This window comes from Euprymna scolopes, chromosome 3 (genome assembly GCF_053919585.1).
Source record: "Euprymna scolopes isolate OS-2025 chromosome 3, ASM5391958v1, whole genome shotgun sequence".
NCBI classification, from domain to species: Eukaryota; Metazoa; Mollusca; class Cephalopoda; order Sepiida; family Sepiolidae; genus Euprymna; species Euprymna scolopes.
In genome coordinates this window covers 196,788,831-196,807,914 of record NC_136484.1, presented here as the reverse complement: position 1 = coordinate 196,807,914, position 19,084 = coordinate 196,788,831, and the positions used below count along the sequence as shown (strand labels likewise).

General features: G+C 34.7%; 1 protein-coding gene across 1 annotated transcript in view; it reads left to right on the top strand.

Moving 5' to 3' along the window:
* The window catches only part of LOC145263208 (uncharacterized), a 291,719-nt gene that overhangs the window by 6,506 nt on the left and 266,129 nt on the right, over window positions 1-19,084 (top strand). The window contains exon 2 of the mRNA XM_080120287.1: window positions 17,396-17,536. Within this exon, the coding sequence (XP_079976413.1) occupies window positions 17,416-17,536 (121 nt within the window). The 5' untranslated portion in view covers window positions 17,396-17,415. The remainder of the gene's footprint in view (window positions 1-17,395; window positions 17,537-19,084) is intronic.

Below are 19,084 nucleotides of genomic sequence, written 5' to 3'. Positions count from 1 at the left end.
GGAATAATACATAACGTAATTAAATCCTTTAGTAAGAGAAAAATCCAGGTTGTCCTCGACAGTCGTACATCTAAACAATATGATATAAATGCGGGAGTACCTCAAGGGTCTATCCTTGGACCTTTATTATTCCTAATATTCATAAATGACCTCCCTGATAAAATTGTTTCGGAGATGGGTATATTTGCTGATGACACCACTGCTATATAACAGGCACAAGGGGAAAACAAATAAACACATATCTAGGGAAATGGCAGAAACATTAGAGGAAGACCTCTAATCTGTAGTGGAATGAAGACAAAAATGGATAGTCACATTCAGTGCTGCCAAGTCTAAGCTTGTTTCCTTCAATAATTACAAGAAACCTTGTCTATCACCAATAGCAATGGTCAAAACCACATTACTGAAAGTACTTTTAAACTCCTTGGCTTAACAATTCATAGGGAACATGAGTTGGAACAGATACATTGAGAGCATTGCCAAAACTGCTGTGAAGAAGGTGGGCTGTCTTTACTGTGCTAGAAGGCTACTTACACCTGAAAGTAAGGCCACCATTCGCCCATGTATAGAGTACTGTTGTCACATTTAGGCTGGTGCATCTGCTACCAGTCTCTCACTCCTGGACAGTGTTCAAAAGAGAGTCGCCAACCTGATAGGTCCTGAACTGTCATTTAAGCTTCAGCATCTGTCCCATCGACGTCTCACTGCCTGTTCTACAATTATTTTAATGGTGAATGATCTGACGAACTACAAGCACTTGTACCCTCTCGACATAAATACCCCCGACAAACCTGACAAGCAACTAAATCCCACCCCTACACAATAGAGGACCCTAGGTGTAAGAAAGCCTTCTACTCCAATAGTTTCTTCCTCAGAACTGCTAGACTTTGGAACACCCTTCTAGGATTCTGCTTTCCCAAGTGTACTGACATGCAGAAGTTCAAGTGTAATGTGAACAGATATCTTGCTGCCCATCTCCCTTCATAATACCCCTGCAACTTATGTCCCAGAAGCCCCCCTACTTCAAAGTGCCACTGTGTCTTGTTTGGGGTGAAAATTGAATAAAACAAAAAAGGCTACAAAATCTATTTTGAACTCTGTCAAGGCAGGATGAGCTGCTTCTAGAAGCTTATCCTGCCCAGATGTGGCAAAAGTACTCTATCCTTGGATGTATTTGCTCTTATACGGATAGAGTTGCATCGGCAGTGAGATATCTACTGGAGCGGTAGAATGATCCCACCATTTTTTCAGCAGCTTTGACAACAGATTTGATGTATGTGTTCCATATCAGAGCAGGAGTAAAGGTCGGAGCTAGAAGCTTGTCAAAACATGGAGCCTCCCCAAGACAAGAACCATTTATTTCAGTTGATGTCCGATGGTTGATGATGGAAAGATAGCTTGGTTTTAGATGCATTAAAATTAACCAGCCACCTCTTTCCCCATTGCACCACATGATCAAGATCAGAGGAGAGAGAATCAGAAAGAAGTTAGCCATTTATGCCCTTTGAAGTGTTGGCATAGATGGTAGTGTCGTCAGCATAAATGTCTACAAATGATCTTAGGATACGATTTGGGAGATCATTTCTGTAGATCAGGAATAGAGTAGAACCCAGGATGGACCCCTGAGGGACTCCAGCAATTAATACTGTGAGTTTCTGATTTCTGCCCATCAACCACCACTCTTATGAATCTATCAGAGAGAAATGATTTAATAATTGAAAAGGCATTTCCGACTATACCGTAGCTGGAGATTTTGTGGGGTAGACCTTTATGCCATACTCTATAAAAGGTCTTTGATTTGTCAAGAGCAATTGCCCTAGAAAGGAAGCCTCCGTTGAGAGATGCCACATCTAACGAATCCACAACATCACATTTCTCTTTTCTTTTTCTTTCCTCTGATAGTTGAAACAAACGTGTGAGTAATTTGTTCTTTTATATTTTAGACTACACACTCATGATCATTACAGATCATTTCACATATCAGCAGAACTCCGGGATACTGTGGCCCTAGAATACATTTTTTTCAGGTTACGATGTGGAATACAATGTTTTCCAGCCCTTATGGTATTTGCCCTGACCTTATGGTGTTGATTATAATGTTATTTGATTATATATATATGTGTGTGTTATACACTGTACTGTATTTTGTTACTAATTTTTAATGCCGTATTCCAGGGTTGTACTGTATTGAATCCCATTTCCAGATTGGCAGAATGCTAGTCTTTCAATTGTTCTCTTCTTTCAGTCTTTTTTTTTGAGAGACACTCTCAATTTTCTGGGACTTTCTGATCATGTTTTTTCCTTCTATTTAGAGAAAAATGTTGTATGAAGAAAAATTCTTTCTCTAATCACTTTGAGTTTAATTATCTTTGAATAAAGAGGGAATCTCTTTTCTCGCATGGGACAGCTGATAACTTACTCGTCTTCATCTTGTTTGGTCGACGAATTTAAATTCTGTCTCACAGAAAAAATTTAAAAAAATAACATCTGTTTCTTCCGCTGGTCTTCTTGAGACAAAGAGGTTCCCAGCTGATAAGGCCTTTTTGTCTTATAATTAACAGGTAATGAAATTACATTGAAAGCGTAGTAACAATCAACGAAGCTCTATATTTAACATTAAAATTTGACGGAGAAACAATGTCAACGACTCTCTCTATGGCCTGCTACACTCGATCTGAAGAAAACTACCAAGGAATCCCCTCCCTCACACCGTCACTCTTGCAAGAACTGCTGTAGGGCAAGGAAGGAAAGGAGACGGATAGTAATGATGATGATGAATCAAAGGATCCTAGCCCTACTACCAGCCGAAAAGTAAAGTTCAGATAGGGCTTCCCACCTCACAAAAGGCAAAGAGAGCCGTTCCACCTTCCTCCTAGGCACCTCTAGATAACTGAGAAGGTAAAATCAAAAATAAAATTGCGGAAAAATGAATGGCTGATCCCTAAATGCATAAGGATTTGTGGCCCTCTGTTCATCTAAAAATTCACCAAAATTCAGGAAATAAACCAATTTTAATGAAATTTTCAGTATTAACAATCACAGAATATATTAAACCCATTATTTTTATTAAAAATTAGTGAAAATGATATATTTCTTGTAACTAAAAAACACCTTTCCTAAAGTTAAAGTTTTAAGTACTAAAAAAGACACGTCAATTTCTGTTTGCTTTTCTTATATAAAAAATAAATCATTGTAGACGTTGATAAAAAAAAATTTTGTTTTAATATTTCAGGAACATTACTAAAAAAAACCCTTAAAATCTGTTAATAAAATCAATATAACTCTAAATGAATTTCTCAAACAATCGATATTATCATTAAATTGAGCAATGTTCATTCAGCATTTTCACCAAAACATAATATAATTGAAATAAATATTTCATGTTATTTTAATGATAACAATTCTCACAAAAATTTCAAGTGTAATATATTTTTCTTGTACGTATGTACGCATGATGGTAAAAATATCAGCATAAGATTTTTTTCATAATCCTTAACACTTAACGCTTAAAATGCACTTTTACTTTATTTTAAAAAGGAGTAATTTAATTTATTGTTGCAACACGTTTGAAAATAATTTGAGTCATCATGTAAAAAAGCAAATATTCTAATACAATGAACACTTTCCTTTTTATTATGACAAATAATTTTTTATAATCTTCAAAAATACAGAAATTAAGATATAATAATGTTTCAATTCCTCTATAATTTTAAAATGAAATTGACATTTTGACTTCCGTAGAACTTATGTGAAACACCTTTTCATTTGTTTTCATTATACAAAGCAAGATTGGTTACTTAACTCTCTCTTTTGAAGGCTAATTAAACTTTTTTTTTTGATTCAATGCCGTAAGGCTTTACTAATTATTTTTAAAATAGTTCCAGAAAACATATTTATCTTTCAACGGATTTTTACAGTGAATTTATTTAACTTAAACATTTAGTTGAACTTTTCAGTTGCCGCTGACATAAAACCATTAAAACAACATAATGTAAATGTAGGTGTGCCACAGGAGTCAATCTTTGGACCTGATATTCATAAAGGACCTCTCTGATCAAATTCTTTCAGAGATAGGTATATTTACTGATGACATCATGCTTTATAACAAACAAAATGGGAAAACAAAGGAACGAGTATCTGAAGCAATGATTGAAATCTTAAAGGAAGACCTCCTATCTGTAGCAAAATAGGGACGTAAATGGATGGTAACATTTAACGTTGCCAAGATTAAACTTCTTTTGTTTAACAATTACAAGAAACTTTATCAACCATTGATTGCCCATAAATAATAATACGCTAAGTGAAAACTTTTTTGGGGTGAACATTCACAGGCAACATGAATTGGAACAAATACATTGAAGACATTGTCAAGGCTGATGCAAAGAAGGTAGGCTCTCTCTACCATGTTAGAAAATTCTTACAGTTGAGTGTATCCTATATTCACCATTCACCTATGCAGGAGTATTCTTGCTGCATCTGGGCTTATGCATCTGTCACTAGTCTCTTCTTATTAGACAGGGCCCAAAAGAGAGTCCAACCTAATAGGTCCCGCACTATCAACCAAACTCCCTCTGTCCTATCGCTGAAATGTTGCATCCCTGTGCCAGTTTTACAAGTATTTTTAATGGAATGTGCTCCAATGAACTCAAAGCACTTGTCCCTCCTCCATGTAAATACCCCAGAGTAGCCTGACAAGCAGAAAAATTCTAGCCCTTCAATGTAGAAATCCCTAGATGCCAGAAAACCTTCTATTCTAATAGTTTCTTACTTCAACCTGGTAGATTTTGAAATTCCTTCCTGCGTCCCTGCTTCCCTTGCAGTACTGGCATGCAGAAGTTCAAGTGTAATGTGAACAGACATCTCACTGCTCAACTCCCTACATAATGTCCCTGTAGATTTGGTCCTAAATAATAGCCTCTTACATTCCAGTGTTACAGTGTTTTGTTTGGAGTAAAATAACAATAAAAAATGTTATTATTTAGGAAGCCATTCTTAACATAGGAAATGAAAAATATTGTTAACTATTCTGTACTTTCATCTAACAATTTAATAAATAAATTAAATCTTGGAAACTGAAACTATTGCTGGGAGTTATATTATGAATGAAGTTTAATATCAGGAACTAAATCTGATTGAACAGCATTTGTTGCTGATTTTCTGTCCGGTACTCTTCTAGTTTACCCCTTTTGTTGAATTCTACCTCCTACCTCTAAAAAATGAGATTCTATCTTTTTTCAGTGATTACGTGTGCACACTTTGAAAAACTTGGTGAAAAAGAAGAAAAAAGTTTTTTTAGAATTTAAAGTGGAGCATTAGTTTTTGCATATAAATTTACACAAGATAATCTTGTTTCTGGGCCATTTAGCATTTTATGGCAATTAACCAATTCTTTTTTCTGTACATGTTTTTATTTGTAAAGTGTGACTTTTTTGAACAATTACATGTAGTTTTACAAAGAGTATAGTTTGGCATAGGGGTTTACCACTTGAACTGAACATAAAGTTAAGCAGAGGAGACGAAATTTATCTTATATAAAATAAAAACAAATTTGATTAACTGCTCTAAAAAGCTAGAATGACCTGAAAAATTTTTTTTTTCTTCAATAAGATAATTTCTGTGCGTTTTGTTTTTAGGGGGAGGAGTCATCCTGAAAGGCCAATAAAAAAGAAATCCACTCTTAACCCTATCGCTAACCCGAAGACTGAATGGCAACTCTCTCCTTAACTTTACATTTAGTTTGAGTGGTAAGCCCCTCTCCCAAACTAAACCTTTGTAAAATTAAGAAGCTAGAATGACCTGAAAACGAGATATCATTTTATGTCCAATTTAAGTGAAACTGATCTACCCCTCTAAATTCTAAAATAATTGCTTTTTGTTGTTTTGCAAATTTTACTATGTCAACAAGTAATCGGCTTAAAAAAAAAAAGAAGAATCTAATTGCTTTATGTTGGTGTAAATTCAGTGGAGAGGATATCTACAAATATAATGTGTGTGTTTTTTGTAAACAAAATGAATAACAATTTTAAAAAGTAAAAATGTTTTTTTGTGTAAAAAATTATGAACAAAAACTACAATGTCTATCAGCAATTAAAATTTGGTAATGAAAGTTTTCTTCTGTAATTAAAATGTTAAAATCTCATAAAATAACATTTATTTTGATGTAATAATGGTTTCTTTTGTTTGGTCGAGTTCATTCAAAGGGCAAATATGGAAACTATAGCACAATTACTGTATACAATGGCAAGCGAAACTTTTTGAAAAAAACTACTTTACATTTTTGTTATCACGCGACGTTAACCAAAATCCCACACAATGAGAAGACACCAAAAGTCTCCACAGTCATTGGGTGAAAGATAAATCTGTCGCTTAAGGTTGAGGAGTTTTTCGATTTTACAAATGTCAGAAGTGCACGTACCAAATCCAACATCTGTAGCCAAGATGAAATTGCAAGTCCTTACAAGTAATGCACAAATAAGAGATTTTTTGGTGGTTGTCCAGAATTCCCCCAACATTAAAAAACAAAAATACAGAAAAATTTTCACAGAACGAAAAGATCATATTCCAAAAATCATGTAAATTGATCAAGTAGTTTTATTTTTATAAAGAAAATCATCTTTACACGATTTTAAGCAATTAATGAGAAATTATAAGCATTATAAGGCTAATCTTGTTTCTTCAAGATGGCAATGTGAGACAGTTCTTTTTTTTTTCAATTTATGAGATTTTTGGAGTATAACATGTTCATTCCATCATATGTACATACAGCATAAAGATTTTTCTCTTATTTTTTTAGTATGAAGAGAATTCTGGAGAAGAACTGTTTTTTCTCCTTATAATGGAAAATGGTTGATGTCATGTGAGCATTCCCTTCAATCAACTTACTGATTCTGACTTGTTTGGAAATCCAGCTAAAGTAAGATTGTGGCATTATTTAAAGTCGCATTTATTACGAAAAAGGGCAAATTGAATTTTAACAACACATGGGAGGAAAAATAGACCATGATTTCCAAATTATTTATGCTATTCAAAATTTTGTTTTTAGCAAGCTTAATCACATGTCTTAATCCATCAAATATTGAGTCTATTTTTTTCTCAATACTTCTTTGCTTTAATTTGATGGACTGCATAAGATTAGGCACACATTACTTATCGAAAAAGAAAACAAGATAAATGCATGAAAGTTAAATTTGACTCTTCATATGAGTCTTTCAAAATAGCTAAAACATTGAATCTTCTTAATATGATTCACAACACAGTAGAAATAAAAGCTAGTTTTTTTCTTTTAAAGAATAGGAAATAAAAAAAAACAGATTTAAATCATGTAAAAATGGACAGAAACGATTTGAAAATAGTACAAAAATTCCATTCATTAAAGTTTTCACTTTGGATTCTTTTGTGAAAAGTGACTTAAAACCCTATTTTCAGTTCACCATATTGATGAGTGGTCTTTTTTCTTCAAGATGGTGACTGTTTTTATATGCATAGATATAAAGTATTATGCATGTCACGAAACAACAGCATTAAAAATTAATTTCCCATCACTGAAAATAGTGCCGTAGTCTTACAGATTGGTAATAATCAAAACACAGTAGTATTATTAATGAAAGTACGTTACAGACTACCATGAATTGCTACCCCACAACATGTCTATTTATAGTCTTTGGGTAAGTCCATTATTCCTGAAATATCAGCTTACCTCATAACAAATAGTAACTTGAATAAAACGTGAAAAAAACTATTAATGACATAAGAGTAGGATTGTACATTTATAAAAAAAGAGATTAGATTTTATTTACATCCAATTTTTAGCAAAATCATTTAATAATAGATGAGTTTTTTTAGCAGAAATTGGAAGGAATTTTACTATATTTATTTTTGCCCACTAAACTTTAGGCTTGTTTGTGATTCATATAATAAATATAGCAACATATTCTTTTTCACTGTAAGGTTATTGCTTATCAAAGTTAAGAGCCATATACACACTAGAGTGTTTCTCTTGATTTCAAACTTATGAACCATGAAATTGTTACTTTTTTGAGAATGTAACTTTCACTCTGTAGTGATATGAAAATTAAGTATATAAACTGACATTTATAAACTGACAACAACTAGAACAGGTGGTTGTTGAACACTTGCTTAGCATAATACACGACATATCAGTGGCATCAACAATAGGAGATTCTCTGGTCTTTGAAGAATGAAATCACCGACTTGTTCATGGCTAACGCTGGTTGTGAAGCAATTATGAAGGTTGCTACAAGGGTTTACCCTTGAGAACTAGAAGAAATGAATTTTGAAGAAATAAGTCAGATTATCAAGAGAAACATGAGGCCAAAGAAAAGACTGGTGATTGCAGAAAGGACCAAGTTTATGGCAATGAAGCAGGAAGTTGCTGAACCGGTTAAGAAGTGCGAGTAAATACTGTGACTTTGAAAAAGTAAGAACAGACAACAGAAGAAAACTTAATCCAACTAAAATTAATTGAAGGTATGCATAATTCAGCACATAGATATAAGCTAATGGAACAGTTACAACTTACAAACATGCCCTTGAATATATGTCTAAAATTTATACAACAGCAGGAATTAATACATACCTACAACCAAAATAAAAAAAACTATGAAGAATTAATCATTGACATGTATAAGGTAGAAACGAAAAGAAAAAAATTGTACGTACTGTGGAAAAATTCATGAAAAGAAAAAAGAAAAATTCCCAGCATTTGGAAAAACATGTTCAAAGTGTTTAAAAAAAAACCACTTCAAAGAAGTATGTAAAACGAAAAATGTGGAAAGAATAGAGGTTGAAAATAGATAAATTTTTAATGTAAAGAAGGATAATATACAAAACACTGGATCAAGGAATGAGATATAAAAATGAAAATCGACAATTGTGTTGTTGAAATGCAAATAGATACTGGCAGTGAAGTAACTATAATACCCAGAAATTTGTGGGGAAAAAATGGGAAAACCATTTTTTTAAAAAAAGCAACGTACAATTACGTCGGTTTGATGGCTTGATTAGAGCAATTATGGGTTACTTTGAAGGTTCAATAGAACTAAAAGAAAAATATGAAGTAGTACCCATTATAGTTACAAATTGCCGAAAAACGCATAGACTATTGGGGAATGATGTATTAAAAATAAATTCAACAAAGTTGATTAATGAGATAGAAATGGAAAAAACAGGAAAATTAAAAAATTATGAAGCTAGCCTAAAATTAAAAGAAAATGTCCCCCCCCCCTCCTACTACGAAGCGAGAAAAGTACCAGTGCATTTATTACCGTTAGTAATAGCTAAGTTGTGAAAATTAATAAAGGAAGATTTGTTAGAACTTGCCCCTTCAGGAGGAAGTAAATGAGCATCACCCATTGTGGTATTAAAAAAACAGACGGTGACTTGAGAATTTGTGGAGATCATAAAATAGGGGTGAACCATAAAGTTTGCGCCGACTCGTACCCTATTCCGAATGTGGAAGTAACTTTACATAAACTTGCCGGAATGAAAGTATTTTCGAAGATAGACTTAAAATCAGCTTACCACCAAATTCCCATAGATGAAAATTTTAAAGAAATGACAACCATAAACACACCTACAGGCCTGTTAAGGTGGAAAAGATGCCGTATGGCATAAAAACAGCAAGGGCAATTTTTCCAAAAACTATTGAAAAAGTAATACGAAATGTTGAAAATACCATCTGTTATCAAGACGATATATGTGTTGGAGATTTAAATGAAGATGATTTGAAGAAAAAAACTGAAAATATACTGAACCGGCTAAGAGATGCTGGCATGACAAAAAAGTGTGTAACCAACAATAATGAAATATCATTTTTGGGTTACTCAATATCAAAAGAAAGGATTTCTCCAGATGAAGCGCTAATAGAGAAATTTCTAAAAGTGGCTACACCAAAAAATAAAAAAAGAGTTGGAGTCTTTGTTGAGTTTGGTAAATTTTTATAGAAAATATGTACCAAAATATAATGAGTTGACATTTGTGAAGTTAAGAAAAAAAATGCGGAATTCATTTGGTTAGAACACCAACAGAAAGCCTTTGAAAACTTAAAACAGATTCTGGCGAAAAAGCCAATAGTACGAATTTTTTACCCTAAAAAGGATATAACTAACTACTGACGCTAGTGAGCATTCCGTATCCTGTATTTTGTCACAAGATGGTCATCCCATAATGTACTTATCGAGGAGATTAACAACGACTGAACACAATTATTCTAATATAGAAAGGGAGGCACTAGCCATAGCGTGGACAACGGACAGAGCAAGACAACTCTTGATAGGAAAAAAATTTTTGTTGAAAAGTGATCACAGATCACTGGAATTTATTTTCAACCCAAGAAAAGAACTACCGAATGTTATAACGTCCAGAAAATTACGTTGGCCGATCAGACTGATGGCATTCGACTTTGACATTGAGTATGTTAAAGGGAATACTATATCGCACGTTGATGCCTTATCTAGATTGAGGTTTTATAAAGAGGATAAAGACAAAAATGACAAGGAATTTGAAGACACATTCCTGCACCTTGTAGAAACCGATGTAATAACTGTAGATAAAATGGCTACTGAAACTACAAATGACCCAGTGTTAAACAGAATGGTGTTGAGGATAAAAGAGAATCGCTGGGGAAATTGTTCAATGGCTGAAAGATAATTCAAAGAAATAAGACATAAACTGACTATAGAAAACGGGGTGATATGTAATGGAGACTTGGTAGTTCCCCCAGAAACATAGAGGAGACAGGTTATAAAAAGTGTACATGATGATGTACATTGTGGAGTGGTAGCTACACAAAGAAGATTAAAATTGGAAGCATGGTAGCCGGGGTACTCAAGAGACGTAGAGGACTACGTAAAAGGATGCACAAAATGCACAAAACTCAGGAATTTCAAACAAAAGAAAATACATATGTTGCCCCGAGAAGCAGAACCGTGGAGCAGAATACACATGGATCATGCCTGTGTCAATGAGATAGGACTATTATTTATATTAGTAGACGCATATTCAGGTTGGCCTGAAGTGGTGAGAGTACCTGATAAAAAAAGTACCACCATAATACAAATATTAAGAGTAGTATTTTCGAGAAATGGGATACCAAAAACATTGGTGACGGATAACGGGCCAGAATTAGCAGCTCTTGCCCAGATGTTGCAGCAGTACTCCATCTGTGGACGTACTTGGCTTTTATATAGATAGAGAATTGCATCAGGGGTGAGATATCTTCTGGAGCGGTAGAAGGATCCTACCATTTTTCCAGCGTCCTTGGAAACTGACTTGATGTACGTGTTCCATTTCAGGTCAGGAGTAAAGGTCAAGCCCAGAAGCTCATCAAAACATGGAGCTTCCCCTAGACGAGAGCCATCCATTTCAATTGATGCCAGATAGGGATCAGAGCATTGATGATGTAAAGATAGGAGCTTGATTTTAGATGCATTAAAAGTAACCATCCACCTCCTCTCCCCCTGTACCACGCGCTCAGGATCAGAGGAGAGAGAATCAGAGAGAACTTTGTCATTTACAGCCTTTGATGTGTTGCCATAAATGATTGTGTTATCAGCATAGATGTCAACAAATGATTTAGGTATGTGTTTAGGGAGATCATTGATGTATATCAGAAAGAGAGTTGGGCCTAGGATGGACCCCTGATGGATTCCAGCATTAATATTGAGGGCCTCTGATTTCTGCCCATCAACCACTACTCTTATGGGCCTATCAGAGAGAAATGATTTAATGATCGAGAAAACATTTCCAGTTATACCGTAGCTGGAAATCTTGTAAAGTCGGCCCTTATGCCATACCTTATCAAAGGCCTTTGATATGTCGAGCAATTGCCCTAGAGAGGAAGCCTTTGTCTAGAGATTCGCTAATCCTATGAGATATAACAGCACATCTGCTGTAGATCTTGCAGAGCGGAAACCATATTGCATGTCACTAAGAAAGTTATTTCTGCTGAAGTGGTTGACTACTTCTCTATTTAATATGGATTCCAGCAACTTACTCATGACACACAGGAGACTTATTGGTGTGTACTGAGAGGGAGATGACTTTTCACCTGAATTCTTAAATACAGGGCATACTGATGAGGTTTTCCAAGGTGTTGGAAAGCACTTCTCTTTAAGGCAACCCTTAAACAGTTTTGTAAGTATGAGAGCAAGATCTGGTTGAAGTTTTTTCAGCACAATGATTGGAATGCCATCAGGGCCAGTTGGTTTACTGGAATCAAGGTTCTTGATTAGCTTGGCGACCTCACGCACAGATATTTGTATGTTGCAGAATGTGTTGTCCGTTATAGGAGGAAATATGGGGAGTTGATGGTCTTCGTTGCATAGGGTAGAATTAGCTGCAAAGTTCTTGGCAAATAGTTTGGCCTTGTCTGATGCTGACGAGATGACCTCTGGTCCATTGATAATGGTTGGGATAGAACGCACACTTCTGTTCAGGATCCTATTTGTTATTTGCCAAAACTGGTGGGAACCAAGCCGCTGATCAGCTACTTTGGATTTAACAGACTGAGCATATAACTCTCTTGCATTTTTTATTACTTTTTTGCAGTGGTTGCTGGCAGTCCTGAAGGCAGCTTTAGTCTCAGTGCATCTATTACGTTGGTAGCTATGGAAAAAGTGATTTTTGTGCGCGATTGCAGCAGCACATTCTGGGGAGAACCATGGCTGGCTGTTAGATTTTTGTTGGAATTTTTTGGATGGTTTAAATCGGTCGATGCCTACAATTAGCCATTCGGTCAGGTCTGATACTATAGAGGACACATCCTTTTTAAACATGGAATGCAGAGGTAGAGCAGATATAAGTGTACGAAAGCTATCCCAGTCAGCCGTAGAGTATCGATATACAGTACGGTGGAGAGGTATATCTGAAGACTTATTGCATTTCGTTTTTATCTTAACTCATACAACCAAGTGGTCGGAAGATCACAGAGGAAGCAGAACAGAACTTGAACATAGCTCAGGGGAAGTTGTGAGAAAAATGTCTAGAAGGCTAGCATACTGACCGGAAGTATCTGACACTCGGGTGGGTTTGTGAACAATCTGGGTGAGGTCATAGGCAATGGCAAAATCATGACAGAACCTCCTCTTATCATCTGTCTTGTTAGAGTGGGTCAGCCATTCCACATTGTGGACCACAAATGTGGATGTTAGTTGAAGGGTGAGCAGACAGGATGTAGTCAATTTTTTCAGATATGCTCTTAAGGATAGTAACTCCGCTGTTGTGGGGCCGATAGAGAGCAAATATAAATGCAGTGGTGTAAGCAAGTGCAACCCGGAAACACATACAGGGTGACCCAACAAAAACAAAAGCTAAATGGAGGCCATCTAGAACATATGCTGTAGAATGGAGAAAAAAGACCAAAGACCTTAATGATTTGATGTGATGTTTTGAATATAATAAACTAGTTATGACCAAAGTTTTATTTCATTCGGAAAAAACACTAAGAAACAGGGTCTTATTAGAGTTGGGGCCCGTTTTTTTTTTTTTTTTGGGTCATCCTATATAAGGTAAATTAGGGTCTTCTCTGGAGATATCCCTACCACACGGAAAGCCATCTTTAATGTCGGCACATATTCCATGTCCATGGCGATCTTCGTGGTCAGATTTAGATTTTGTTAGAGTATCCTTTAATTATGAATTTGTCAAGGGAAGTGGTCGGCCTTATGCCAGTTTCGCTTAGGAAGAATATGTCTGGTTTTGTCTCCTGTAATTGGGTTTCAACCTCTGGAAGGTTGGAACGTAGACCCCTGATGTTGGAGAAGGAGATATGGTAGTAGGGGTCTACATTGGAGGATGGGGTTCTAGGTTTACACATGTTACTTTTCTGGAGATATTTCATGTTGAGGATTGGGATTTGTGGAGCAGGTCGACAGACTTGGTTAGAGCAGGACAGAGAGGGAAAGTAAGAGAGAAACAGAGGAATTTTTTTTTGTAGCACATAATAAGGTAAAGCCATAACAATTACCCACTAGTATGGCATCGAGAGGCCCCACTAGAAACTACTGCATGGTCCAGAGTCCATTCACCAGATGGCAATACAGCAGACCCAGTATTTTGCACCTGCTAATAGGACGACCTCCTTAGTGGTTAATCCAAGGTTCAAGTCCCTGACTATCAGGCGGATAACGTCAGCCCAGATGAAACGTTTACCTCCAGCACCCTTACTAGTGACATGGCCACAAGGATAGACACAAGGACAGAAACTTTCCGACATCTCAGACTACTGTTCACGAAGTACTGCCGTCCTGGAAAGCAGCTTTTTCTTCACCCTTTGTCAGAAGCATCACTCATTGGAAATGAGGACTGAGGGACAAATAAGGAGAAGCGAGAGTAACGAGAGCTGTCGATAACACATCCACAATCGAAATTTAAGATAAATTCCCCTCCCATAATTACGAATGAAATGAAATGGAATATATTACTGTAATTTCTGTTTAAAGGTGTTAAGCTTTTCTTCTTCCCAAGAGACTCTTCAAAAGAATTATAATAAGGACAATTTAGCACTGAAATATTTTTAAAAATACCAGTCGGGAGTTTCCACGTGTTCAGATATTCATTAAACTTATTCCTTCTTTGCCAAAAGGCATCAGCATCGCATTGGAAGGTTTTCCACTCACTGGCACTTGCCATTCGCGTTTCGATGCTTATGGCGAAAAGGGGTGGACAATGGGTAACGGTGGGTGGGGTGTTTTCGTTTATATTTATAGAGAAAGTAAGCAGTAATCCTAATCCTAATCTTAGGATGATAATAATTACAGTTACATCGTGTTACATATAGGGTATGGGGGGGGGTAAATCTGTGTCTCGCGTAAGAGGTACGTAATGACGAGTATGCTCATCATAAAAAAATCGGTACTTGTACAAGACATTAAAAAATAAAACTATCGAAAATAGGTTATATTGTATGTATCTGTTATGGAATGAAGTTCTCCGGAAAAAAATCTAATTTCAATGGAATTTAAAGAATTTAAGAGCAAGTTTTTGTTTCTTGGACCAAACAAATGTTTTAAATGCAGTTCTGAATTTTTGTATGAATGTTTGTATTGTTTTGGTTCTTTGGACAATTATCATCATCTTGGGTGTTATCGACCGACACGTTGGGCCAATAACACCAAAGATGAGAATAGTTGTCCGCACAATCAAAACAATAAAAACATGTATGAAACTTACAGAAAAGAACTTTTAGCACAAAATAAACTTTGAATTTTTTAATATAAATAGTTAATTGTAATAGAATTTAATGAATTTAAAAGCAAAATTGAAGTTAAAACATACAAGCAATATTTTCACTATGCAAAAAAGCTCATGTAGATGAACACCTTCCACTCACCAAAATATGAGATTCTACCATTTTTATTCATTTAAACCACTTACCAGAAAGAGGTTAACAAAAAAACAAGCAATTATTTTAGAATTTAGAGGAGGAGGTGAGTTTCATATATATAAATGGAATTTCAAATTATCCATTTCCCATCTATTCTAGTGTTTAAAGGTAGTTAACCGTGTGTTTTTTTTTTGTTTTGTTTTGTTTTCCCGCTATGGGAAATAAATTCTGCATTTTTGGGGAAGTGGGTTTACTTCTTTAGGCGATTACATGTGGTTTTTCATGATTTTTGTTTACAGGAAGAAGTTTGCCACTCAGACTTAAGTTTATTAATAAGATTAGGATGTCAGGTGGTTCACACTCTACTTTTGTGTGTCAGAACCTACACTTGTTGTCATTGCTGAGACCACGCATCTTTTTAAAAGCATCGATCATCAAGCCATGATCTTGTACAGCCATTATAATCCTCTTTAGTTAATTAAAGTTACCTTGTTTGGGTATACAAATTTTCCTTGCATGACATATCTACACTGACAATTTTTTCTCTCATCTTGGCATGCTGAATTCTTTTCTTCTACTTCAAGGTATTTGTATTTTTCCTGTTTTTCCAGGTCCTTGATATCATGTCTTCATTAAGCTGTATATTTTCTGTTTGGACCTTCTTCCCAGCTCTGATTTGGCACTTGACACATTTATCCCAGCCAAACTTCATTCTAATATTTTTGAAGCAGATAAAGATTTAAATGCTACTCACCACAGCATTATGTGACACAAGGTCAGGAAAGTGGGGATGTCATGCAAGCTCCCCTAAAAGAGAGGCACTCTTGCTTTGCAAAAATTGCCTGGGCATCCCTGTCAGCATTTCCCGGTCGGGGCGCCTCGGGCAGCAAGCAATAAACTTACCCCACCTGAAAGCTGGGTAGCAAGGCCTGGGTAGGTGGACCTCCTTGGTGATACTCAGGCAGCGTACTTGAGTCCGACAAGTACTAGGTCGGGCTGATTGTCAAAAACAAATTCTGGACTTGTACTTTCTACTCAGTCTCCAAGCACATGAAGCAGCAAGGAGACTCTTCCTCACAATTCCAAAGAATATAATAGGGGTATTAGATACAACCTACAAGAGTTGACTTGACTCACAGTATCTGAGCTGGCATACAGCTTTAGGTCATCCATGAAGAACAGGTGGTTGACTCTTTTTCTCTAGGTCTTATTGGCAAGCCTGCTTGAATTGTAGGCACTTCAAAAACTTCAATTTCAAAATGGGCAGACAAAACCACTCAGAGAAGTTTGGATATCTCTCTTAGGTGTTTGACTATAGGGGTATTAAACCTGCAACTTATATTAAAAAAAAGTAAAACTAAGAATTTAAAGAAACACAAATTATTTACAAATGATCTAAGGGAGATAAACAAGTTCTTAATTCAGTCTAGTTTACGTTTAGAAGAAAGGAGAATTAATAACAATAATCCTTTGGTCAGAGAGAAGGTCAGAAAATTTTTATAATTACCAAAGTGCTTGTAATTGATTCTTTTGATAAGATTCCTTTCAACCAAATTTGAATCCCAGGAAATATTGGCTGGAGTTCATCTAGTCAGCGTCTGACAACCTGGTGCGACATAATGACTCAATCTGAATGACTAACTGAAGAGTTGACACTATCAGCATTCTTTTATAGTTTTGGTGAATGGAGGGTTCCAGAAATACTCCAAATGGGACACCACAACTTAGAACATTTCAAAATCTCTCGAAAAAGAACAGTTTTATAATCTATATTTAGAACTCTCCAGAAACTTTTAAAAAAAGGACATTTTTGTATTGTAATTTTAATGTAATGTTTTTTAATATTAATAATTATACATTTTTAATATTATTATAAGAAATTGTAATATTCTAATACTTTTATGAGGGAAATGCCCTCCCATGACAATCTCAAAAAACAAAAACAACAAATTTTTGCTAAAAAAAAAACAGATGTAAAAATATGGATAAATATTGTTTATAAAATGATAAAGAAATCTTTGAATTTCATTTACTTTTTTCTTTTTTTCACAGTTGTTAATTGGTCTTCCCTAATGTCTGCAGCACCGTGTTGTCGATGCCATGAATCTCAAATGGTGTTTGTCCCCCAGATCAGCCAGGCTGAGTTGGATCAAAAAAGGAAACAAACATTGTCCAAGTTGAAGAATTCATCTGGTACACATTTCTCTCGATTCTTTCAGACTCTAAACATTTCCATTTTTTTTTTACCATCATTTTATTTACTCATGAAATGTTCATATTTCTAGCAGGGAAAACTTTTTCCTTTCAATCCTCCCACTAGATGATAAAAAATGTTTTTTGTGAAATCAATATCCTAATAATAATAAACTTTTTCCTAAAAAAAAAAAAATAAAATAAAATATGTATGTTTATACATTTGAAGCCAAATTACAACACAAATATTTTGTTAAATAAACAAACATTTGTTTAAGGTTATTTATAATTTCAGCATAATACGCCTTCAGATTTTTTTTTTTGTGTTTAATGTCCAGGACATGATGCATGGCATGCATGGTTTTTTTGGATTGTAGTTTGGCTTCAAATGTATAACATACATATTTTACTTTTTTACGCATTATTTTTACATATTTCGATCTTTTAACTTCATCTAAGTGTCACTCAGCTTTAGGTTCATCTATTCTGACACAGTTTCCTCTCTGCTCTCTAGATATATCTTCGCTAGCCTTTTTGATTGTTTAACATCTCCAAACGACTTCTGTTTAAATCTTTACACTGTGTTGTATCCTGTTCCACTACAAAAAAGAGATGGCTAAGGAATAATGGGTCCTTTCTTCATCCTTCAAAAGGCTACATGGATTATTCTGATTCAGTCCAAAAAGACTTGAGAATTTCCAATGACTTATAGTCAGAACATTTAATTTTGCATTAGTTGAGATATAGTATGATTGGACTTTGGTGTTAATGACATGATTTACAATCACTTTGTTCATAGCCAATACAGATATATATATATATATATATATATATATATATATAATATTATTATGCTATAGTGCAAGCATGCGTCTAAATAGTTTAGAGCACTCTCTCCATGTTCCTCCACACTGAGTAAAAATAGGAGATAGAAAAATATATATATTATATATTTTTTTAATATATTTCATACATTATGTATTTTTATATATATTTCTTACATTATGTATTTTATATATATCTTACATTAGTAAGTTATGAAAATATATATAGCAATTAAGCTACACAGAATATTCCATGTTTAATTCTTGTAAGAATTCATCAGGCTTATGCCTGACAAATAATATCTTACATTATATATTTTCATTTTCGTTTTATACATTAAATAATTTTATACTCCAAGTTAAAAATTAAAAATAAATGCTGAAAACTCACAACCAGAAAAGGAAACTTTTCATTTTTATATTTCCTATTTTATGTTACAATTAAAATCTAGAAAATTAGTTTTGATTTGATATTATTGAGATTTCAAAGGCTAATTAACCCAAGATGACCGGTTTTAGTGTCACATGATTCGTGTTTTTATGACCATTAGGATTGAAAATATGATCAATCAAGGTCAGCTAAGAATATTTTAAAGTTGATAAGCTATATGGATGTACATCATTAAGTTTTATATAAATGATAGTTTCAGAATTATTATTATGTAAAATATGTAAAAGGTTGATGCTTTTTAATCGTTTGGTAACTTTTTTAAAACCTTATGTT